This window comes from Anolis sagrei, chromosome 13 (assembly GCF_037176765.1).
Source record: "Anolis sagrei isolate rAnoSag1 chromosome 13, rAnoSag1.mat, whole genome shotgun sequence".
NCBI lineage: Eukaryota > Metazoa > Chordata > Lepidosauria > Squamata > Dactyloidae > Anolis > Anolis sagrei.
The window spans coordinates 9,792,787-9,818,599 of record NC_090033.1 but is presented as its reverse complement, the minus strand read 5'-3'; the positions used below and the strand labels follow the sequence as shown (position 1 = coordinate 9,818,599).

Sequence of the window (25,813 nt, the reverse complement as noted above, 5' to 3'; positions counted from 1 at the left end):
ATGCTTTCCTTTCCGTTTTGGGATCTGGAAAAGCTTTATATTGACTTATGGGAATGAGTGGCCTCAGTTGGGCCAACGTTGGAATTTCACGTCAGTCTTGCTTTCAAGTGCTCTTAGTTTCATGCACCAAGTTTTTTGCCCAGCTCCCGACTTGCGTATTGAGTGTTTCATGCGGCCTTGTTTCATGGATTCTTGTGCCTCCAAAAAACAAGATGCACACCTCCAGATTTTGGTTAACAGGGTCAGGCGGATACGTCGAAACAACACACCAAACCTCACACAGAACACGGCAAAAAGGGTTTCAAACACCAGCCAAAGAAAGCAATGTCCAGCAAGTCAATGCAGGGAGGGGGTGTGCTTGATTGGACAGAGCAAGAGGGCTCCAGTCCCAAGAGGTTCTGCTTCAAAGGCTGTGATCCTCCAGATTCTGCCTCCGACCCATGGATCCAGATGGACCGGGAGCGAGTGCGAGTTTCCTCCAGCTGCGTCCAAAAGGAACAAAGAGGGAGACTGGACCGGGCTATGGCCAGAGGGGAGATCAACAGTCAAGGCGCTCCAGCTGCTGGAGGAGGAAGGAAGGAACAAAGGAAAGAAGGAAGGAAAGAAGGAAGATATAAAGGACAGAAGAAAGGTATGAAAGACAGATCGAAGGAAGGAAAGAAGGGAGAAAGGAACAAATGAAGGAAGGCAGAAATAAAGAAAGGAGGGAAAGAAGGAAGGAAGGAAGAAAGGAAGGAAGAATCGATGAAAGGAACTAAGGACAGAAGGAAGGAAAGAAGGTTTGAAGGAAGGAAGGAAGGCATAAGGACAGAAAGAAGGTACAAAGGAAGGAACAAATGAAAGAAAGAAGGAAGGAAGGAAGGAAGGAAGGAAGGATGAAAGGAAGGAACAAAGTAAGGATGAAAGGAACAAAAGAAGGAAGGGAATGAATGAATGAGCAAAAGAAGGAAGGAAGGAAAGAAGGAAGGAAGGGAGGGAAGAATGGAAGGAAGGGAATGAATGAACAAGCAAAAGAAGGAAGGAAGGAAAGAAGGAAGGGAGGGAAGAATGAAGGAAAGAAGGAAGGGCAAGGGGAATGGGAAGGGAAGAAAGGAACAAACAAATGAATGAATGAATGAATGAATGAACGACCAAAGGAAGGAAGGGAGGAAGGAAGGGAAAACTGGAAAGAAGGAAGGAAGAAATGAAAGAAAGAAGGAATGAAGGAAAGAAGGTAGGAAGGAAGGCTGGCAGGCATGAATGACAGGAGGAAGGAAGGAAGGATGAAAGGAAGGAACAAAGGAAGGAACAAAGGAAGAATGAAAGGAACAAAAGAAGGAAGGGAATGAATGAACGAGCAAAAGAAGGAAGGAAGAAGGTAGGGAAGAATGGAAGGAAGGAAAGAATGAAGGAAAGAAGGAAAGAAGGAAGGAAGGCTGGCAGGCATGAATGACAGGAGGAAGGAAGGAAGGATGAAAGGGAGAAACAAAGGAAGGATGAAAGGAACAAAAGAAGGAAGGGAATGAATGAACGAGCAAAAGAAGGAAGGAAGGAAAGAAGGTAGGGAAGAATGGAAAGAAGGAAAGAATGAAGGAAAGAAGGAAGGGGAAGGGGAATGGGAAGGGAAGAAAGGTACAAACAAACGAATGAACGACAGAAGGAAGGAAGGAAGGAAGGAAGGAAGGAAGGAAGGAAGGAAAAACTAAGGAAGGAAGGAACAAAAGGAGGAATGGAATGAACAAACAAATGAAAGGAGGAAGAGAAGAATGGAAGGAAGGAAGGAAGGAAGGAAGGAAGGAAGGAAGGAAGGAAGGAAGGAAGGGAAGAATGGAAGGAAGGGGAAGGGAAGAAAGCAAAGAATGAATGACGGAAGGAAGGAAGGAAAGAAGGAAGGCATGAATCACAGGAGGAAGGAAGGCAGGATGAAAGGAAGGAACAAAAGAAGGAAGGGAATGAATGAACGAGCAAAAGAAGGAAGGTAGGGAAGAATAGAAGGAAGGAAAGAAGGAAGGGAAAGGGGAATGGGAAGGGAAGGAAGAAATGAACAAATGAATGAACGATGGACAGAAGGGAGGGAGGGAGGGAGGGAAAACTGGAAGAAAGGAAAGAAGGAAAGAAGGAAGAAAGAAAGAAAGAAAGAAAGAAAAGAATGGAAGGAAGGGGAAGGGAAGAAAGCAAAGAATGAACAAAGGAAGGAAGGAAGGAAGGAAGGGTGGAAGGAAGGAAGGAAGGAAGGAAGGAAGGAAGGAAGGAAGGAAGGAAGGAAGAAGGAAGGCCTTCATTGCGAGGGCAGTTTCCCTTGGATTTCCCATCAACACTGCCAGTCCCATCATCCCCAGGCATGGGAGCACAAAGCGGGCATTCACACACCTTGCAAGCAGGAAGGCGCAAGGAGACCCGGGCGGCCGCCCTTCTCTGAACCGTCCCCCTCCCCTTACTAATTAATAATTAATAATAATAATAATAATAATAATAATAATTATTATTATTATTATTATATAAGCGTGGTCATAAGAATGCAGGCGAAGCGAGACGAGCGGGGATGTTTGGGAAGGGGACTCTCCTTGTTGCGAGTGAGCAGCCTGCAGATGGTGAAACCCGAACCCCGAAGCGAGAGGCCGGGGGTCGTGTTTCTTCCGGCCTGGGATTCCAGCAGGAGCCAAGCCAAGGAGCGCGGTTGTGCGTGTCTCTCTGGCTGTAAACACAAGGTTGTCGGAAGGGGAATAACATCCCCCCTCCCGCCCGCTCCGATGCGGAGAAGGGACACTAAAGGCCATCTAGACCAACCCCCGGGTTCCCGGGTCTCCTTGGTGCCCCTCCGTGCCGCCTTACTCACCCGGAGGCTCGGCCGAAACAGGGGGAGGAGGGGTTTGGGCTGGAAATAAATGCAGAATTAGCCCCGGATCAAAGGGGGAACCCATCCCCGACACAACGCAACGTCACGGTCACTTATGCAGGCAGATCCCCAAGTTACAAACCAGATCGGTTCTCAAGTTGAATTTGTATGTAAGTCAGAAACAGGGATGTTCGGTAAGTCTAACTCCAGCTACATGTGGTTTGTGGTGGAAACAAGGTTCAGTGCTAAAGCTTCATTGGAGACGCCGTTTCCCTCTCATAACAACTCTTCCAGGGGCAAATAATAATATAACCATATATAATATAATATAATTATAATATAATATAATTAATATAATATAATATAATAGTAATATATATAATAATCCGTTTCCCTCTCATAACAACTCTTCCCGGGGCAAATAATAATAATATAATATAATATAATATAATATAATATAATTAATATAATATAATATAATTATAATATATATAATAATATAACCACATAATATAATAAAATACTAATATCATAATAAGTCAGATGTTCATAACTCGGGGAAGGCCTGTGTGTGTGTGTGTGTGTATACTATGTATGTATGTGTGTGTGTGTGTGCATATATATTAATGCTAATGTCTCAGCCCCCTTCTCAACTGTGAGTTGTTTGTGAGTTGGGTGTTTATAACTCAGGGATGGCCTGCATTTATATAAAATAATAATATAGTAATACTACTAATAATAATATATTAGTAATATTATATAATATAATACAATAACATAATAATACTAATAATATATAATATAATGCAATACAATAATATAATGCTAATAATATATAATACAACACAATAATAATACTAATTACTATATATAATATAATACAATGATATAATACAATAATACAATATAATGATATCATACAATACTATAGAATATAATAATACTATAATAATATAAAACAATAAAAATACTAATAATATGTAATATAATACAATAACATAATAATACTAATAATATATAATATAATATAATGCAATACAATAATATAATACTAATAATATATAATACAATACAATGATACAATACAATCCTAGTAATATATAATATAATAATATAATATAATAATATAATACAATAATATAATACTAATAATATATATTGCAATACAATATAATAATACTAATAATTATATATAAGTAATACAATACAATAATAGTAATATATAATATAATAATACTATAATAATATAAAACAATAAAAATAATACTAATAATATATAATATAATATAATGCAATAATATAATACTAATAAACATAATAAAATACAATAATATAATAATACTAATAATGATATATAATACAATACAATAATAGCAATATATAATATGGAAATATATAATATAATAATATAATACAATAATATATAATAATACTATAATAATAAAAAACAATAAAAATAATACTAATAATATATAATATAATATAATATAATGCAATACAATAATATAATACTAATAAAATATAATAAAATACAATAATGTAATAATACTAATAATTATATATAATACTATAATAATATAAAACAATAAAAATAATACTAATAATATATAATAAACTATAATAATATAATAATACCAATAATTATTGATAATATAATCATAATATAAAACAATAAAAATAATACTAATAATATATAATAAACTATAATAATATAATAATACTAATAATTATTGATAATATAATACAATGATATAATACAATACAATACAATACTAGTAATATATAATAATATAATACAATAATATATAATATAATAATACTATAATAATATAAAACAATAAAAATAATACTAATAATATATAATATATATAATCTAACATAATACAATGTCCCTTCCTGTTGCCTGAGTCCCATTCTTAAGTGTGAGTCGTTTGCGAGTGGGGTGTTTGTATCTCGGGGGCGGCCTGTATACAAATGCCGTTCCGTGAGCTGACCTGTTCCCAGCCTCCGGAAGTGGAATCCCTCGACGGAGGTGACGTAGGAGGCGATGGAGCCGCTGCGGATGACGCCGAAGAGCACCTCCCGGATCTGTCCCTCCTCCGCGTTGCCCTCGGAGCCCACGTCCAACTCCACAAAGACGTCGCCGTCGATCTCCCTGCCGCAAAAAAGGGGGGGGGGGATATTAATAACGGCCCCGATCCTACCAATCCGATCCTACATCGCAAGTGCTGAACCTGACTCAGCACATAGAAGATGGCTTTGAAAGGCAGCAGATCACAGGAGATGTCTTCATAGACCTGTCAGCAGCCTATGATACTGTCAACCACCTCCTCCTCCTGAGAAAAATGTATAATCTCACAAAGGACGACCACCTCACCCGCCTCATAGGAAACCTGCTACAAAACAGGAGCTTCTTTGTTGAGTTCCAGGGCCAGAGAAGCAGATGGCGGAAACAGAAGAACGGCCTGCCTCAGGGGAGCGTGTTTGCTCCATCCATGTTCAACATCTACACAAATGACCAGCCACTGCCAGAAGGGATGGAGAGTTTCATCTATGCTGATGATCGTGCCATCACCGCTCAAGCAGGGAGCTTTGAGATGGTGGAACAGAAGCTCTCCAAAGCGCTAGGCGCTCTTACTGCATATTACAGGGAAAATCAGCTGATTCCTAACCCATCTAAAACACAGACATGTTCTTTTCGTATTAAGAACAGAGAAGCATCCCGAGCTCTGAGGATGACCTGGGAAGGAATCCCACTGGAGCATTGCAGCGCACCCAAATACCTGGGAGTCACTCTGGACCGTGCTCTGACCTACAAGAAGCACTGCCTGAACATCAAGCAACAAGTGGGTGCTAGAAACAATATCATACGAAAGCTGACTGGCACAACCTGGGGATCACAACCAGACACAGTGAAGACATCTGCCCTTGCGCTATGCTAATCTGCTGCTGAGTATGCATGCCCAGTGTGGAACACATCTCACCACACTAAAGCAGTGGATGTGGCTCTTAATGAGACATGCCGCATTATCACGGGGTGTCTGCGCCCTACACCACTGGAGAAATTACACTGCTTAGCCGGTATTGCACCACCTGGCATCCGCCGGGAAGTAGCAGCCAATAGTGAAAGGACCAAGGCAGAGACATATCCAGCTCATCCCTTGTTTGGGTATCAGCCAGCACGTCAACGACTTAAATCAAGAAATAGTTTTCTAAGATCTACAGAGACACTCGCTGGAACACCTCAGCAAGCAAGAGTCCAAAAGTGGCAGGCTCAAACCCAGCATCTCAATCCATGGGTGATACCAAATGAGAGACTCCCCCCCGGGCACACAGAGGACTGGGCGACCTGGAAGGCACTGAACAGACTGCGCTCTGGCACCACGAGATGCAGAGCCAACCTCAAGAAATGGGGCCACAAAGTGGAGTCCACGACATGCGAGTGTGGAGAAGAGCAAACCACTGACCACCTGCTGCAATGCAACCTGAGCCCTGCCACATGCACAAGGGAGGACCTTCTTGCGGCAACACCAGAAGCACTCCAAGTGGCCAGATACTGGTCAAAGGACATTTAATCAGCTACTAAGTTTGCAAACTTTGTGTTTTGTCTGTTTGTTTGTTTTGTTCTGTTAGAAATGTAATACAATGGTCTGGTTGCTCCTGATACGATAAATAGGAAGCTCGCCAAGGATTCCAATGGAAACGGCACTCACTTGATGAAGACCACGCTGACCACTTGCTCCCCGGGAATCTTGTAGTATTCGGATTCCAGCTGCGGAGGGAGAAACCCGACTTGGTGAAGACTTAGCAGAATGTCAATTGTATTATTATTATTATTATTATTATTATTATTACTATTATTATTATTATTATTATTATTATTATTATTATTATACAGAGTAGCTCTCCCCTGCCACGCAGGCTTACCGTGTCCACCACCGCTTCGGAGACGTCCCGGAACTCTTCAGAATTGACGTCGTCCAGCCGCGAACTGTAGTCGATGGAGCGGGTGAAGTTCACCAGTGCCCGGAAGTAGACTGCAAAGGGAAAGGAAGGGTGAGATCTCGCTATCCACCCCGCTAGGACAATATGGGGGGACCCTCCGTCCGCTCCCCAGATTCGAAACCCTGACCTTTCGGTCAGCAATCCTTCTGTTGTGAGAGAATTGGTCATCTGCCGGGACGTTGCCCAGGGGACGTTTGCCCAGATATGTGACCATCCTGTGGGAGGCTTCTCTCACATCCTTGCATGGGAAGCTAGAGCTGACAGATGGGAGCTCTCACCCCGCTTCCCGGATTCAATCCACCGACCTTTCAGTCAGCAGTCCTTCTGTTGTGAGAGAACTGGCCGTCTGCAAGGATGTTGCCCAGGAGACGTTTGCCCGGATGTGTGACCATTCTGTGGGAGGCTTCTCCCACAGTAAGAAATATATTATCATCATCACCATCATCATCATCCCCAGGACCTCAGGATCTCTCTGGATATAATGAGCCACAAGGAGAGGCAGTTGTTGTTGTTGTTATTGGTGTTGTTGTTATTGGTGTTATTGATGTTGTTATTGTTGTTGTTATTGTTGTGAGAATTGGCCGTCTGCAAGGACGTTGCCCAGGGGACGTTTGCCCGGATGTGTGACCATTCTGTGGGAGGCTTCTCCCTCAGTAAGAAATATTATATCATCATCATCATCATCATCATCATCATCATCATCCCCAGGACCTGAGGTTCTCTCTGGATATAAATGAGCCACAAGGAGAGGCAGTTGTTGTTGTTGTTATTGGTGTTGTTATTGTTGTTCTTATTGTTGTGAGAATTGGCTGTCTGCAAGGACGTTGCCCAGGGGACGTTTGCCCGGATGTGTGACCATTCTGTGGGAGGCTTCTCCGACAGTAAGAAATATTATATCACCATCACCATCACCATCATCATCATCATCATCATCATCCCCAGGACCTGAGGTTCTCTCTGGATATAAATGAGCCACAAGGAGAGGCAGTTGTTGTTGGTGTTATTGATGTTGTTATTGTTGTTCTTATTGTTGTGAGAATTGGCTGTCTGCAAGGACGTTGCCCAGGGGACGTTTGCCTGGATGTGTGACCATTCTGTGGGAGGCTTCTCCCTCAGTAAGAAATATTATATCATCATCATCATCATCATCCCCAGGACCTGAGGTTCTCTCTGGATATAAATGAGCCACAAGGAGAGGCATTTGTTGTTGTTATTGTTGTTATTGGTGTTGTTATTATTGATGTTATTATTGATGTTATGGGTGACCGGGCAGATGGATGGATGGATGGATGGATGGACTGATGGACGGACATTGTTGTTATTGGTGTTGTTGTTATTGTTGTTATTGGTGTTGTTATTATTGATGTTATTGTTGTTATTGGTGTTGTTGTTATTGGTGTTGTTGTTACTGGTGTTGTTATTGTTGTTATTGTTATTATTGTTGTTTTTGTTATTGTTGTTGTTGTTGTTCTCTTTGGCCACAAATGAGCTTGGAAGAGTCATCGGTTGGACCGGCTCTTGAAGGGCTTTGGATGGTTGGAGGGCTTTGCTCTTCTGGCTTGTGTGGAGCGGGCCTCCTTGCATTGGAACGTATGCGCATGCCATGCATACCAACGGTCCGAGGGGTGTGTAGGGTTCCCAAAGGAATCTCAAGCCATGAGGTCACCCCACCCTGAGAAGGAATGAATGAGCCAACCAAGCGGCCGGCCCACCGTCCGACCAACCGCCCGCCTCAATGGGGCATTCTTCCTCCTCCTCCTCCTCGCTTGGACGTTTTCCCTCCTTGCCCCATTCTTCCAGAGGGAGAGGCCTGGCTGGGGAGATGCAAACAGTCCCGGGTTTTGCAGATTTACAGCTTCCCCTTCTGTTTCCCACCCACAGGTTTCTCATAGGAAGCGTGCCAGCGATTCAGGGCCAAACGCTGCAGCAAATGCATTGACCCAATGGGCTTGGGTCAGCTTTCAGGGGGCTGCAGGTGCTTCAGATCCCCCCAAAAGGGACTATTATTATTATTATTATACAACACTTTACTATTATTATTATACCCTGCATTATTATTGTATTCATTATTATTATTATTATTATATTTTAATATTATAATATGATTATACCACTGTTATTACTATATTTTATTTATTAACATTGCATATTTTATTATATTATAATATTATTATAGTATAATCGTATTATTATATTATATATTATATTATATATTATATTATTATACTTATTACTATATTATATTATATTAATTATTATTATTATAGTATTACAATATTATTATATTATTATATAGTATTGCTATATTATTATTATTATTATTATATCTTCTTCTTCTTATTATAGTATTACAATATTATTATATTATTATATAGTATTGCTATTATTATATATTTATTATTATTATATCGTATTATTATTATAATAGTATTACAATATTATTATATTATTAGTATATTTTCTTACCATATTATTATATTTTATTATTATATTACAGTATTATTATATTATTTGCATATTTTACCATATTATTATATAATTGTTATTATATAGTATTGCTATTATTATTTTATATTATATTAATTACTATATTATATTTATTATATTATATTTATTATTATATTTTATTATTATTATAGTATTACAATATTATTATATTATTAGTATATTTTCTTACCATATTATTATATTATTGTTATTATATAGTATTGCTATTATATTATATTAATTATTATATTATATTTATTATTATATTTTATTATTATTATAGTATTAAAATATTATTATTATAAGTTTATTTTATTTCCATATTATATTATTGTTATTATATAGTATTGCTATTATATTATATTAATTATTATATTATATTTATTGTTATTGTTATATTATTATTATTATAGTATTACAATATTATTATATTATTAGCATATTACCACAGTTATATTACTGTTGTATAGTATTGCTATTATTATATTATATTTATTACTATATTTATATTTAATTATTATAATTACAGTATTTCAATATTATTAGTATATTTTATTACCATATTACAATATTATTGTTATTATTATGTAGTATTGCTATTATTATATTATATTTAATATTATATTATATTTATTATTATTATTTTTATTATTATTATTATAGTATTACAGTATTATGGTAATAAAACATGTGAATAATTAATTATATTATTGTTATTATTATGTAGTATTGCTATTATAATATTATATTATATTTCATATTATATTTTATTATCACTATTATAGTATTACAATATTATTATTATTATAAGTATATTTTATTACCATATTATTATATTATTGTTATTATATAGTATTGCTATTATATTATATTAATTATTATTATATTAGATTTATTATTATTTTAATAGAATTACAATATTATTGGATTATTAGTATATTTTATTACATTATTATATTGTTACTATATAGTATTGCTATTATTATATTATATTATAATTATTATTAACTAGATTTTATTATTAGATTATTATTATAATTAAATGTTATTGTATTGTATTTATTATTTCAATATTTATTATTATTATTATTATTATTATTTATGGACACCATATGTATATATTTACTACTACTACTACTACTACTAATAGTAAATATATACAGATGGTGTCCATTATTATTATTATTATTATTATTATTATTATTATTTATGGACACCATATGTATATATTTACTACTACTACTACTACTACTAATAGTAAATATATACAGATGGTGTCCATTATTATTATTATTATTATTATTATTATTATTATTATTGGACACCATCTGTATATATTTACTACTACTACTACTACTAATAGTAAATATATACATATGGTGTCCATTATTATTATTATTATTATTATTATTATTATTATTATTATTTATGGACACCATCTGTATATATTTACTACTACTACTAGTAGTAGTAGTAAATATATACAGATGGTGTCCATTATTATTATTATTATTATTATTTATGGACACCATCTGTATATATTTACTACTACTACTACTACTAATAGTAAATATATACATATGGTGTCCATTATTATTATTATTATTATTATTATTATTATTATTATTATTATTATTATTTATGGACACCATCTGTATATATTTACTACTACTACTACTACTACTAATAGTAAATATATACATATGATGTCCATAAATAATAATAATAATAATAATAATAATAATAATAATAATAATAATCTAATAATAAAATCTAGTTAATAATAATTATAATATAATATAATAATATTTAAATAGTATTATATTAATATAGCTTGCTCTTCCTCTTCTTCCCAGGACAAATGGACTAAAATTTGGGAGAAGGCACAACGTGTAAATGGCCAAAGGAAGTGTTTTGGAGGAGAGCCTCGGGTGCCGATGGGAGCGCTGGAAAAACACGTCCCATCATCCCCATCCCCTCCCTCCCTCCCGCCCGCAGAGATGCCCAAGGCGTGTTCCGACACAAAGGCAGACACAGGGGTCCTTGTTGGTGGGGCTCCCACAAAGGCCCCATTGAGATGACCGGTGGCCCCCCTTCCCGGCCAAAGAGTCACCCCCAAAGAATGCGTTACGCCCCGCAAGGATCAAACGGGCCTTTCTTTCGACTTCTTTGGATAGCCTAGGGATTCCTATAGTGCTTAGTGTTGACATGACAAAGGCCTCCTCTGTGCATGTGCAGAGTGCCGTACGGCCCCCTCCATCAAGGGTCCAGAACCCAAACTTTTCCGAGTTGTAGTCTTGGGAGTCGTAGAGGGAAAGGGTGATGGAAGGGAAGCCAGCCTGAGAAGAAGGTCGGGCTGGAAGATCAGCTCCTCCGCCTCGGCGTCAACTCAGTCCTGGCTTTGCCTCCTTTTAAGGAGCCCTTGTTCTCCGGCACCAAAAAGAAGGAGGAGGAGGAGGAGGAGGAGGAGGAGGCCGGTCTCCACACTCGACTGTCGGAGTTGAGTCATCCCATCTCACGAAAAGTGGTGCCAGATGCGGTCCAAACAAAGCCAACTCGGAGAAGGCCTCTCCTGCTTAAGTTCTCCACCTGACCCACCTGGGCAGAGGTTGCGGCACAGCGGTCTCATGACACCCCCGATAGGAGACCTTCAGGGCACGGTGGTCTCGTGACACACCCGATAGGAGACCTTCGGGGCACGGCGGTCTTGTGACACCCCTGATATTAGACCTTCGGGGCACGGTGGTCTTGTGACACCCCCAATAGGGACCTTTGGGGCACTGCGGTCTCGTGACACCCCTGATATTAGACCTTCGGGGCACAGCAGTCTCGTGACACCCCAGATAGGAGACCTTCGGGGCACGGCGGTCTCATGACACCCCCGATAGGAGACCTTCAGGACACGGCGGTCTCGTGACACCCCCGATAGGAGACCTTCGGGGCACAGCAGTCTCGTGACACCCCAGATAGGAGACCTTCAGGACACGGCGGTCTCGTGACACCCCCGATAGGAGACCTTCGGGGCACAGCAGTCTCGTGACACAACAGATAGGAGACCTTCGGGGCACGGCGGTCTCATGACACCCCCGATAGGAGACCTTCAGGACACTGCGGTCTCGTGACATCCCCGATAGGAGACCTTCGAGACACGGTGGTCTCGTTACACCCTTGATAGGAGACCTTCGGGGCACTGCAGTCTCGTGACACCCCCGATAGGAGACCTTCGGGGCACAGCAGTCTCGTGACACAACAGATAGGAGACCTTCGGGGCACGGCGGTCTCATGACACCCCCGATAGGAGACCTTCAGGACACTGCGGTCTCGTGACATCCCCGATAGGAGACCTTCGAGACACGGTGGTCTCGTTACACCCTTGATAGGAGACCTTTGGGGCACTGCAGTCTCGTGACACCCCCGATAGGAGACCTTCGAGACACGGTGGTCTCGTTACACCCTCGATAGGAGACCTTCGGGGCACGGCGGTCTCATGACACCCCCGATAGGAGACCTTCAGGACACGGCGGTCTCGTGACACCCCCGATAGGAGACCTTCGGGGCACAGCAGTCTCGTGACACCCCAGATAGGAGACCTTCAGGACACGGCGGTCTCGTGACACCCCCGATAGGAGACCTTCGGGGCACAGCAGTCTCGTGACACAACAGATAGGAGACCTTCGGGGCACGGCGGTCTCATGACACCCCCGATAGGAGACCTTCAGGACACTGCGGTCTCGTGACATCCCCGATAGGAGACCTTCGAGACACGGTGGTCTCGTTACACCCTTGATAGGAGACCTTCGGGGCACTGCAGTCTCGTGACACCCCCGATAGGAGACCTTCGGGGCACAGCAGTCTCGTGACACAACAGATAGGAGACCTTCGGGGCACGGCGGTCTCATGACACCCCCGATAGGAGACCTTCAGGACACTGCGGTCTCGTGACATCCCCGATAGGAGACCTTCGAGACACGGTGGTCTCGTTACACCCTTGATAGGAGACCTTTGGGGCACTGCAGTCTCGTGACACCCCCGATAGGAGACCTTCGAGACACGGTGGTCTCGTTACACCCTCGATAGGAGACCTTTGGGGCACTGCGGTCTCATAACACCCCCGATAGGAGACCTTCGAGACACGGTGGTCTCGTGACAGCCCGATAGGAGACCTTCAGGGCACAGCGGTCTCGTGACACCCCAGATAGGAGACCTTCGGGGCACAGCAGTCTCGTGACACCCCAGATAGGAGACCTTCAGGGCACAGCAGTCTCGTGACACCCCAGATAGGAGACCTTCGGGGCACGGCGGTCTCATGACACCCCCGATAGGAGACCTTCGGGACACTGCGGTCTCGTGACACCCCTGATAGGAGACCTTCGGGGCTTGGCGGTCTCGTGACACCCCCGATAAAAGACCTTTGGGGCACTGCGGTCTTGTGACACCCCAGATAGGAGACCTTTGGGGCACTGCAATCTCGTGACATCCCCGATAGGAGACCTTCGGGGCACTGCGGTCATGTGACACCCCAGATAGGAGACCTTTGGGGCACGGCGATCTCGTGACACCCCGATAGGAGACCTTTGGGGCACTGCAATCTCGTGACACCCCGATAGGAGACTTTTGGGGCACAGCAGTCTCGTGACACCCCAGATAGGAGACCTTCGGGGCACGGCGGTCTCATGACACCCCCGATAGGAGACCTTCGGGACACTGCGGTCTCGTGACACCCCTGATAGGAGACCTTCGGGGCTTGGCGGTCTCGTGACACCCCCGATAAAAGACCTTTGGGGCACTGCGGTCTTGTGACACCCCAGATAGGAGACCTTTGGGGCACTGCAATCTCGTGACATCCCCGATAGGAGATCTTCGGGGCACTGCGGTCTTGTGACACCCCAGATAGGAGACCTTCAGGACACGGCGGTCTCGTGACACCCCAGATAGGAGACCTTCGGGGCACTGCGGTCTTGTGACACCCCAGATAGGAGACCTTCAGGACACGGCGGTCTCGTGACACCCCAGACAGGAGACCTTCAGGGCACAGCAGTCTCGTGACACCCCCAATAGGAGACCTTCGGGGCACAGCAGTCTCGTGACACCCCAGATAGGAGACCTTCGGGGCACGGCGGTCTCATGACACCCCCGATAGGAGACCTTCGGGACACTGCGGTCTCGTGACACCCCCAATAGGAGACCTTCAGGGACGGTGTCAGGGTTTCCCCAAGTGAAGGGCCAAAGGCAGAGCCCCCCACCTCAGGCACTTACTGAGCGGGGCGTCCTCATCGGTATCGGAGGTCATGCCGGCAGGAGGAGGAGGAGGGAGAGAAGGAGGGAGGAGCGGAGAGTCTGCAGAAGAGAAAAGAGAGGGACACCAAAAGGGAGAAGAAGGAAGGATGGAAGGAAGGAATATTGGAGAAGGAGGGAGGGAAGGAAGGAAGGAATGTTGGAGAAGGAAGGAAGGAAGAAAGGAATAGTGGAGGGAGAAGAAGGAATGTTGTAGAGGGAGGGAAGGAAGGAAGGAATGAGTGTTGGAGAAGGAAGGAAGGGAGGAATTTTGGAGAGGGAAGGAAGGAATAGATGAAAGGAACAAAGGAATATTGGACGGGAAGGGAAGAAAGGAAGGGCGGAAGGAAGGACGGAAAGGAGGAATATTGGAGGGGAATGGAATGAATGAATGAATGAATGTTGAAAAAGGAAGGGGAAGGATAGGAGGAATAGGGGAAGGAAGGAATATTGGAGAGTGAGGGAGGGAAGGAAGGGAGGGGAGAATATTGGAGAGGGTGGGTGTTAGGAAAGGAATGAAGGAAGGATAGAAAGAAGGGAGGAAGGAAAGAATATTGGAGAGAGAGGGCATGAATGAATACATGAATGAATGTTGGAGAAGAAAAGGGAAGGAATCAAAGAATATTGGTGAGGGAGAAAAGGAAGGAAGGAATATTGGAGAGGGAGGGAGGGAAGCGATTGACAGGAAAGATAGATAGATAGATAGATAGATAGATAGATAGATAGATGGATGGATAGGACAGATAGATAGATAGATAGATAGATAGATAGATAGATAGATAGGAAAGATGGAAGGATAGATAGATAGATAGATAGATAGATAGATAGATAGATAGATAGATGGGAAAGATGGACGGATAGATAGATAGATAGATAGATAGATAGATAGATAGATAGACAGACAGATAGATAGGAAAGATAGATAGATAGATAGGAAAGATAGATAGATAAATAGGAAAGATAGATAGATAGATAGATAGATAGATAGATAGATAATTGAAGAGGGAGGGAATGAATATATGAGTGATTATCGGAGACGGAAGGAAGGAGTAGTGGGAGAGGGAGGGAAGGATAGATATTGGGAATGTATGAATGGTAAACAGAAAAGAGAGAAGGAAGGTGAGGGACGTATGGAAGGAGGGAAGGGGGGAGAAACCAGGGAAGAGGAGAAAGGGAAGTGGGAAGGGTGGGAAGGGAAAAGGAGAGAGGGAAGGAAGGAAGGAAGGAAGGAAGGAAGGAAGGAAGGAAGGAAGGAAGGGAGGAGGAGGGGGGAGGGAGGAGGGAGGGGAGGGGAGGGGAGGGGAGGGGAGGGAGGGAGGGAGGGAGGGAGGGAGGAAGGAAGGAAGGAAGGAAGGAAGGAAGGAAGGAAGGAAAAAAGGAAGGGAAGGGAAGGGAAGGGAAGGGAAGGGAAGGAAGGAAGGAAGGAAGGAAGGAAGGAAGGAAGGAAGGAAGGAAGGAGGGAGGGAGGGAGGAAGGAAGGAAGGAGGAAGGAAGGAAGGAAGGAAGGAAGGAAGGAAGGAAGGAAGGAAGGAAGGAAAAAAGGAAGGGAAGGGAAGGGAAGGGAAGGGAAGGGAAGGGAAGGGAAGGGAAGGGAAGGGAAGGGAAGGGAAGGGAAGGGAAGGGAAGGAAGGAAGGAAGGAAGGAAAGAGTGGTTACTGAGCAAAGTGAGAGGAGTTCAGAAGACAGAGAAGCCAGGCTCCCCTCTCCCTCTTGGGGATGCTGGGACATCATTGCCCGGGAGCAGAGGCGGCCCTAGGTAATTTTTAATGGTAAGCAAGCAGTATTTTGGCGCCGCCACCCCCCCCCCCCCCCCACCCACCCAACTAATCACTGATCTATATTTTTTGTTTGTCGTGGGAGTTCTGTGTGCCATTCCATCATTGGTGGAGTTCAGCATGCTCTTTGATTGTAGGTGAACTATACATCCCAGTAACTACAACTTGCCTATATCAAGGTCTGTTTCCCCCCAAGAGCGCCTCAAGAGCGCCCCTGGGCAAAATCAACTGTACGGCAAAGGCTTACTTTGCGTAATGGTTGAGCCGCCCCTGCCCGGGAGGTCCCTGCAAGCAGGCCCTCTTCTTCTTCCTAACTCTCAAACAAAAGACTGCGACAACGACAACTGACGACAAGTGCGGACGAGGCTGGGAACAGCTGCAGCCCTCTTCCTCCTCCTCCTCCTGATCCTCGGGGTCTCGTTTGGGGCTAAGAATAGCCCGGGCACAATGGCCGAAAGGAGTCCAGGAAGGAGGGGAGGATGGGAGGACGTTCCTTTCCCTTCCCAACATGCAACCAACACCCAGACCCACCCATTACTTTTGCCCCTGCCTGCCTCCCTCCTCCGTGGAATCCCGTGGACTCAACGGGGTCTGTTGGGAGCGCCTTGGACGGGGAAGAGGGCGTCTGGTTCTCTCCTTCCTTCCCTCCCGCTTGGCCCCATCGAGATCGGGGAAGCAAACCAGACAGGCTTCGGTTGCACACCTTCCAAAACCCTCCCACGGATGAGCCTCGCAGGAGCCCAGAGTCTCTCTGTGTGGGTATATCTGTAGGAATGCGTTCATATGTGTATGCATGTGTGTATACATAAATATGTATACACTCACATATGCATATACATAAACACACACGTATATATATGTGTGTGTGTGTGTGTGTTTATGTATGTGCACATTTATACCTAAATAAATATGTATACACTCACATATGCACATACATAAACACACACATGTATATATATACAAACCCTTATATAGACACATATATACATATATATACATGTACACACATATATACCTAAATATGTATACACTCACATATGCACATACATAAACACACACACACATATATGTATGTGTGTGTTTATGTATGTGCACATTTATACCTAAATAAATATGTATACACTCACATATGCACATACATAAACACACACATGTATATATATACAAACCCTTATATAGACACATATATACATATATATACATGTACACACATATATACCTAAATATGTATACACTCACATATGCACATACATAAACACACACACACATATATGTATGTGTGTGTTTATGTATGTGCACATTTATACCTAAATAAATATGTATACACTCACATATGCACATACATAAACACACACATGTATATATATACAAACCCTTATATAGACACATATATACATATATATACATGTACACACATATATACCTAAATATGTATACACTCACATATGCACATACATAAACACACACACATACACACACACACATATATATGTATGTGTGTGTGTTTATGTATGTGCACATATATACCTAAATAAATATGCATACACTCACATATGCACATACATAAACACACACATGTGTATATATATATATATATATATGTATGTGTTTATGTATGTGCACATATATACCTAAATAAATATGTATACACTCACATATGCACATACATAAACACACACATGTATATATATATATATATGTGTGTGTGTGTGTGTGTGTGTGTTTATGTATGTGCACATATATACCTAAATAAATATGGATACACTCACATATGCACATAAACACACACATGTATATATGTGTGTTTATGTATGTGCATATGTGAGTGTATACATATTTATTTAGGTATATATGTGTGTGCATGTATATATATGTATATATGTATCTATATAAGTGTTTGTATGCATATATATATATGTTTTTGTGCATGTATATATGTATGTGTACATGTGTACGTATAGATGTGTATATATGCAAGTATGTTTATGTGAGTATATATACATATACATGTTGGAATGTTGTATGTGCGTGTGTATGTGTGTATGCATATATATGTATATGTTTTTGTGTGTATATGTGTATGTGTAGATGTGTGCAATATGTGTAAATATAAGTGTATGCATATGTATTTGTGTATATGTGTATGTGAATATGTGTGAATGAATATGTGTGTATGATGTATGTATATATGTATGTGCATGTATATATGTATCTATATAAGTGTTTGTATGCATATATATATATTTTGTGCATGTATATATGTGTGTATGTGTAAATGTGTATGTATAGATGTGTATATATGTAAATATGTTTATGTATGTATATATGCATGCACATGTATATATGTCTATATGTGTATGCATATATATGTATATGTTTTTGTTTGTATATGTGTGTGTATGTGTAGATGTGTGCAATATGTGTAAATATAAGTGTATGTACATATATGTGTGTGTGTGTATATATTATTATAGTATTATTATCACTATATTTTACTTATTGATATTGCCTATTTTATTATATTATAATATTATTATAGTATAATCGTATTATTATATTATAATTATATTATATTTATTATTATATTATATTTTTAGATTGTCATTTAGATTGTATATGTATTTGTGTATATATGTGTGTGAATATGTGTGTATGTATGTATATATGTATGTGCATGTATATATGTGTATTTATGTATATTTGTGTGTGTGTGTGTGTGTGTGTGTATATATATATATATATATGTCCGTATATATACATATATACGTGATATATATATATTACATCCAGAGCAAAGTAAGGTGCTTCTTACCTGTGGGGAAATGGATCTCGGGGGAGAGGGTCCCGCTGCCGTTCTCTCCGCTTCCAAAGCCATCTAGAAAGGGAAAAAGGCATCATAAGTGAGTATATGTGGCTCTTCTTTTAGCCTCGTCCCTGGCAGAACGGGGCCAGGCTAGATGACCCCTAGGGACCCCTCCCAAGGCCTTTCTAGGTCTCACCTCCGGAGGCTTCGTCGGCCAGCAGGTCCTCGTCGTCGGAGAAGTCGGCGTAGCTCCGCCATCGCCTCCGCACCGCCTCTGACTCGGTGTCTTCTGGGAAGGAGGACTCTTCCGGCCGCTGGGAAGCCTGGCTCACCTGCAGGAAGGAAGGAAAGAGGCTCAGGAAGACCCCAAGAATCCCTTTGGGAGTCACACTGAAGAGACTGAATTCCCCCCTTATGGCATCACGAGATCCTGTGACATCACTACAGCCCTCTTATGACGTCACAAGAAACTGAATTACCCCTTAATGATATCATGAGATCCTGTGACATCACTACAGCCCTCCTATGAAATCACTAGACTGAATTCCCCTCTTATGACATCACTAGAGACTGAATTCCCCCTTATGACATCACTAGAGACTGAATTTCCCCTCATGACATCACTAGAGACTGAATTCCCCCCTCATGACATCACTAGAGACTGAATTCCCCCCTCATGACATCACTGGAGATTGAATTCCCCTCTTATGACCTCACTAGAGACGAATTCCCCCTTATGACATCACTAGAGACTGAATTCCCCCCTTATGACCTCACTAGAGACTGAATTCCCCCTTACGACATCAATAGATAATGAATTCCCCCTTATGACATCACTAGAGTCTGAATTCCCCCCTTATGACATCACTAGAGACTGAATTCCCCCCTTATGACATCACTAGAGACTGAATTCCCCCTTAAGACATCACTAGAGATGAATTCCCCCTTATGACATCACTAGAGACTGAATTCCCCCCTTATGACATCACTAGAGATGGAATCCCCCCTTATGACATCACTGGAGATTGAATTCCCCCCTTATGACAACACTAGAGACTGAATTCCCCCCTCATGACATCACTAGTGACTGAATTCCCCCCTCATGACATCACTGGAGATTGAATTCCCCTCTTATGACATCACTAGAGACGAATTCCCCCTTATGACAACACTAGAGACTGAATTCCCCCCTTATGACATCACTAGAGATGGAATCCCCCCTTATGACATCACTGGAGATTGAATTCCCCTCTTATGACATCACTAGAGACGAATTCCCCCTTATGACATCACTAGAGACTGAATTCCCCCTTATGACATCACTAGAGACGAATTCCCCCTTATGACATCACTAGAGACTGAATTCCCCCTTACGACATCAATAGATATTGAATTCCCCCTTATGACATCACTAGAGTCTGAAGTCCCCCTTACGACATCAATAAATATTGTATTCCCCCCTTATGACATCACTAGAGTCTGAATTACCCCCTTATGACATCACTAGAGATGAATTCCCCCCTTATGACCTCACTAGCAACTGAATTCCCCTCTTATGACATCACTAAATCATGTGACATCCCTACGGCCCCCTTATGACATCATGAGAGACTGAATTCCCCCCTTGTGACATCACTAGAGACTGAATTCCCCCCTTATGACATCACTAGACTGAATTCCCCCCTTATGACATCACTAGAGACTGAATTCCCCCCTTGTGACATCACTAGAGAGTGAATTCCCCACTTATGACATCACTAAATCGTGTGACATCCCTGAGGCCCCCTTACGATTTCATGAGAGACTGAACTCACCCCTTACAACATCATTAGAGTCTGTGACATCACCAGAGACTGAACTCCCCCCTCATGACATCACTAGAGACTGAAATCCCTCTTATGACATCACTAGAGATGAATTCCCTCTTATGACATCACTAGAGATTGAATTCCCCTCTTATGACATCACTAGAGATGAATTCCTCCTTATGACATCACTAGAGACTGAATTCCCTTCTTTGACATCACTAGAGATTGCACCCCCCCTTATGACATCACTAGAGATTGAATCCCCCCTTATGACATCACTGGAGATTGAATTCCCCCCTTATGACATCACTGGAGACTGAATTCTCCTGTTATGACATCACGAGAAACTTAATTCCCCCTTATGACATCACTAGAGACCGTGACATCACTGAGGTCCTCTTATGACATCGTCACAGACTGAATTCCCCCCTTATGACATCACCAGGTCCTGTGACATCATTCGAGTCCTCTTATGATATTGCCAACGCCTGGGACATCACTACGGTCCTTTGATGACATCACAAGAGACCGTGACCTCATAACACCACTAAAGACTGAATTTCCCCCCTTTTGGCATCACTAGAGCATGTGACATCATGAAGACCCTCTTATGACATTGTTGCAGACCGAATCTCCCCTTTCTGTGACATCACAAGGGGTCAGCCCTGCTCTGACCTGGAGTGCACCACCTGGGAACTACAAATCCCAGAAGGTGACAGCCCTTTCTTTTGCATATTGTAGGAACCTTCCCAATGCCATAAAAAAAGGAATGGGTGAGCTGCAAAAGGAGCGGGAACAAGTTCAAGGGCTGCAGCGCAGGGTCGGCGCGACTGGCACCAAAAGCCCTCCAAGTCAAGTGGCCGCACTTCAAGCCCTCAAAGGACAGGGAGAGGCCAAAGCCGGGTTTGATAAGCGGGATCAACGGCCAAGGAGCGATCGAGAAAGAAAGAAGGGAAAAAACAAAAGGAAGGAAAGAAAAAAGGAAGAGGTAGCGAGGGCTCAAGCACAAAGAAGCGATCGAGAAAGAAAGAAACAGCAAAAGGAAGGAAGGGGAAGGAAGGGTGCAAGAACCAAGAAGTGATTGAGAAAGAAAGAGGGGAAGGAAGGAAGGAGAGAGGAAGTGAAGAAAGGTTGGAAGGAAGGAAGGAGAGAGGGAGTAAAGGACGGAAGGGAGAGAGGGAGGGAGGTAAGGAAGGAAGGAAGGATGGGCTCAAGAACCAAGAAGATATTGAGAGAGAGAGAAAGGAAGAAAGAAAGAGCGAAAGGAAGGAAGGAAGGAGAGAGGGAGTGAAGGAAGGAAGGATGGGCTCAGGAACCAAGAAGATATTGCGAGAGAGAGAGAAAGAAAGAAAGAAAGAAAGAAAGAAAGAAAGAAAGAAAGAAAGAGCAAAAGGAAGGAAGGACAAAATGAAGGAAAGAAGGATGGGCTCAAGAACCAAGAAGAAATTGAGAGAGAAAGAGAGAGAGAGAGAGAGAGAGAGCACAAAAGGAAGGAAGGAAGGAAGGAAGGAAGGAAGGAAGGAAGGAAGGAAGGAAGGAAGCAGAGAAGGAGTGAAGAAAGGAAGGGAGGTAGGGACGGAGGGAAGGAAAGATGGGTTCATGAACCAAGAAGATAGAGAGAGAGAAAGAAAGAGCAAAAGGAAGGAAGGAAGGAGAGAAGGGACAAAAGGAAGGAAAGAAGGATGGGCTCAAGAACCAAGAAAAAATTGAGAGAGAGAGAAAGAGCAAAAGGAAGAAGGAAGGAAGGAGAGAGGGAGTGAAGAAAGGAAGGAAGGAAGGAAGGAAGGAAGGGAGAGAGGGAGGGAGGGAGGGAGGTAAGGAAGGAAGGATGGGCTCAAGAACCAAGAAGAAATTGAGAGAAGGAAAAAGAAAGAAAGAGCAAAAGGAAAGAAGGAAGGAGGGAGAGAAGGAAAGGAAGGAAGGAAGGAAGGGCTCAAGAACCAAGAAGAAATTGAGAGAGAAAGAAAGAAAGAAAGAAAGAAAGAAAGAAAGAAAGAGCAAAAGGAAGGAAGGAGGGAGAGAAGGAAGGAAGGGGGGGAGGGAAGGAAGCAAGGGAGGGAGGAAGGGAGGGAGGGGGGAAAGAAGAGCTCAAGAAACAACAAGTGATTGACAAAGAAAGGAAAAAAGGAAGAGCAAAAGGAAGAAAGGAAGGAAGGTAGGTGAGGGGAGAGAAGGGCTCAAGAAGCTATCAAGAAAGAAAGAACAAAAGGAATATAGAGCGAAGAGAAGGAAGCGAGGAAGGAAGGGGACAGACAGATCAAGAAAGAAAGAAAGAATGAAAGGAAGAAAGAGTGAAAGGAAGGAAGAGCGAAGACTCAAGAACCAAGATGCTTTCGAGAAAGAAAGAGCGAAAGGAAGGAAGGAAGGGCTCAAGAACCAAGAAGTGATTGAGAAAGAAAGAAAGAAAGAATGAAAGGAAGAAAGAGTGAAAGGAAGGAAGAGCGAAGACTCAAGAACCAAGAAGCTTTCTAGAAAGAGCGAAAGGAAGGAAGGAAGGAAGGAAGGAAGGAAGGAAGGAAGGAAGGAAGGAAGGGCTCAAGAACCAAGAAATGATTGAGAAAGAAAGAAAGAAAGAAAGAAAGAAAGAAAGACAGGAAGGAAGGAAGGAAGAGAGTGAAAGGAAGGAAAAGCGAAGACTCAAGAACCAAGATGCTTTTGAGAAAGAAAGAGCGAAAGGAAGGAAGGAAGGAAGGAAGGAAGGGCTCAAGAACCAAGAAGTGATTGAGAAAGAAAGAAAGGAAGGAAGGAAGGAAGGAAGGAAGAGTGAAAGGAAGGAAGGAAGGAAGGGCTCAAGAACCAAGAAGTGATTGAGAAAGAAAGAAAGAAAGAATGAAAGGAAGAAAGAGTGAAAGGAAGGAAGAGCGAAGACTCAAGAACCAAGAAGCTTTCTAGAAAGAGCGAAAGGAAGGAAGGAAGGAAGGAAGGAAGGAAGGAAGGAAGGAAGGGCTCAAGAACCAAGAAATGATTGAGAAAGAAAGAAAGAAAGAAAGACAGGAAGGAAGGAAGGAAGGAAGGAAGGAAGGAAGGAAGGAAGGAAGAGAGTGAAAGGAAGGAAAAGCGAAGACTCAAGAACCAAGATGCTTTTGAGAAAGAAAGAGCGAAAGGAAGGAAGGAAGGAAGGAAGGAAGGAAGGAAGGAAGGAAGGGCTCAAGAACCAAGAAGTGATTGAGAAAGAAAGAAAGAAAGGAAGGAAGGAAGAAAGGAAGGAAGAGTGAAAGGAAGGAAGGAAGGAAGGGCTCAAGAACCAAGAAGTGATTGAGAAAGAAAGAAAGAAAGAATGAATGAAAGGAAGAAAGAGTGAAAGGAAGGAAGAGCGAAGACTCAAGAACCAAGATGCTTTTGAGAAAGAAAGAGCGAAAGGAAGGAAGGAAAGGCTGAAGAACCAAGAAGTGATTGAGAAAGAAAGAAAGGAAGAATGAAAGGAAGAAAGAGTGAAAGGAAGGAAGAGTGAAGACTCAAGAACCAAGATGCTTTCGAGAAAGAAAGAGCGAAAGGAAGGAAGGAAGGAAGGAAGGAAGGAAGGAAGGAAGGAAGGAAGGAAGGAAGGGCTCAAGAACCAAGAAGTGATTGGGAAAGAAAGAAAGAAAGAATGAAAGGAAGAAAGAGTGAAAGGAAGAAAGAGCGAAGACTCAAGAACCAAGATGCTTTCGAGAAAGAAAGAGCGAAAGGAAGGAAGGATGGGCTCAAGAACCAAGAAGTGATTGAGAAAGAAAGAATGAATGAATGAAAGGAAGAAAGAGTGAAAGGAAGGAAGAGTGAAGACTCAAGAACCAAGATGCTTTCGAGAAAGAAAGAGCGAAAGGAAGGAAGGAAGGAAGGAAGGAAGGAAGGAAGGAAGGAAGGAAGGAAGGAAGGAAGGAAGGGCTCAAGAACCAAGAAGTGATTGGGAAAGAAAGAATGAAAGGAAGAAAGAGTGAAAGGAAGAAAGAGCGAAGACTCAAGAACCAAGATGCTTTCGAGAAAGAAAGAGCGAAAGGAAGGAAGGAAGGGCTCAAGAACCAAGAAGTGATTGAGAAAGAAAGAAAGAATGAATGAAAGGAAGAAAGAGTGAAAGGAAGGAAGAGCGAAGACTCAAGAACCAAGATGCTTTCGAGAAAGAAAGAGTGAAAGGAAGGAAGGAAGGAAGGAAGGAAGGAAGGAAGGAAGGAAGGAAGGAAGGATGGGCTCAAGAACCAAGAAGTGACTGAGAAAGAAAGAAAGAAAGAAAGAAAGAAAGAAAGAAAGGAAGAAAGGAAGGAAGAAAGAGTGAAAGGAAGGAAGAGCGAAGACTCAAGAACCAAGATGCTTTCGAGAAAGAAAGAGCGAAAGGAAGGAAGGGTTCAAGAACCAAGAAGTGATTGAGAAAGAAAGACAGGATAAGGAAAGAAGGAAGGAAGGAAGAGATACAGGCAAGGATGCCAGTCTTTGACTGTATATGCCAACAATGAAGTTTCTAGTCCTCAGGAAGAGGGACAAGTTTGGAGATAATAATCGCAAGGCTCAAGGCGCCCAAATCGCCTGATGCAACTTGGCTGGCTTCAAAGGCGCGCAAAGTCAACCGAGTGCGAATCCGGAGCGAAGGGCTGCTTTCTTTGGCCGGAGATGGCGAGCCCTCGCGTGCGTGCAGAGGACGCCAAGCCCCATCTTTCAGGAGCAAGGGAGCGGCGATGCTGAATGGCCTGGGGATGCTGGGATGGGGAGTCCGGCCTCCGAAAGCCCCTCTCCCCCATTCTGGAGGCCCACCCAAAAGCCAAGGTTGTGCGTGCAAATGCAGACACGATTACACAAGGAAGGGGCCGAGCACATCTGGAAAAGGGAGAGATGACCCGAGCGGAGGCCGGAGTGGCCAAAGAGCATTCCTGCGGCC

The 25,813-nt window shown here is 42.3% G+C and overlaps 1 protein-coding gene across 5 annotated transcripts in view; it reads right to left on the bottom strand.

Annotated features, from left to right (window-relative positions):
* HSPG2 (heparan sulfate proteoglycan 2) overlaps positions 1 to 25,813 on the bottom strand; it is a 173,231-nt gene that overhangs the window by 119,030 nt on the left and 28,388 nt on the right. For 2 of the 5 annotated variants that reach the window (XM_067472750.1, XM_067472751.1), the window contains exons 2-8: positions 19,356 to 19,491; positions 19,169 to 19,231; positions 14,564 to 14,644; positions 6,743 to 6,852; positions 6,529 to 6,587; positions 4,810 to 4,970; positions 2,816 to 2,854 (exon numbers count right to left, since the gene is read on the bottom strand). In XM_067472750.1, the coding sequence (XP_067328851.1) occupies positions 2,816 to 2,854; positions 4,810 to 4,970; positions 6,529 to 6,587; positions 6,743 to 6,852; positions 14,564 to 14,644; positions 19,169 to 19,231; positions 19,356 to 19,491 (649 nt within the window). The remainder of the gene's footprint in view (positions 1 to 2,815; positions 2,855 to 4,809; positions 4,971 to 6,528; positions 6,588 to 6,742; positions 6,853 to 14,563; positions 14,645 to 19,168; positions 19,232 to 19,355; positions 19,492 to 25,813) is intronic. The other 3 variants (XM_067472749.1, XM_067472753.1, XM_067472752.1) reach the window with 2 other exon arrangements.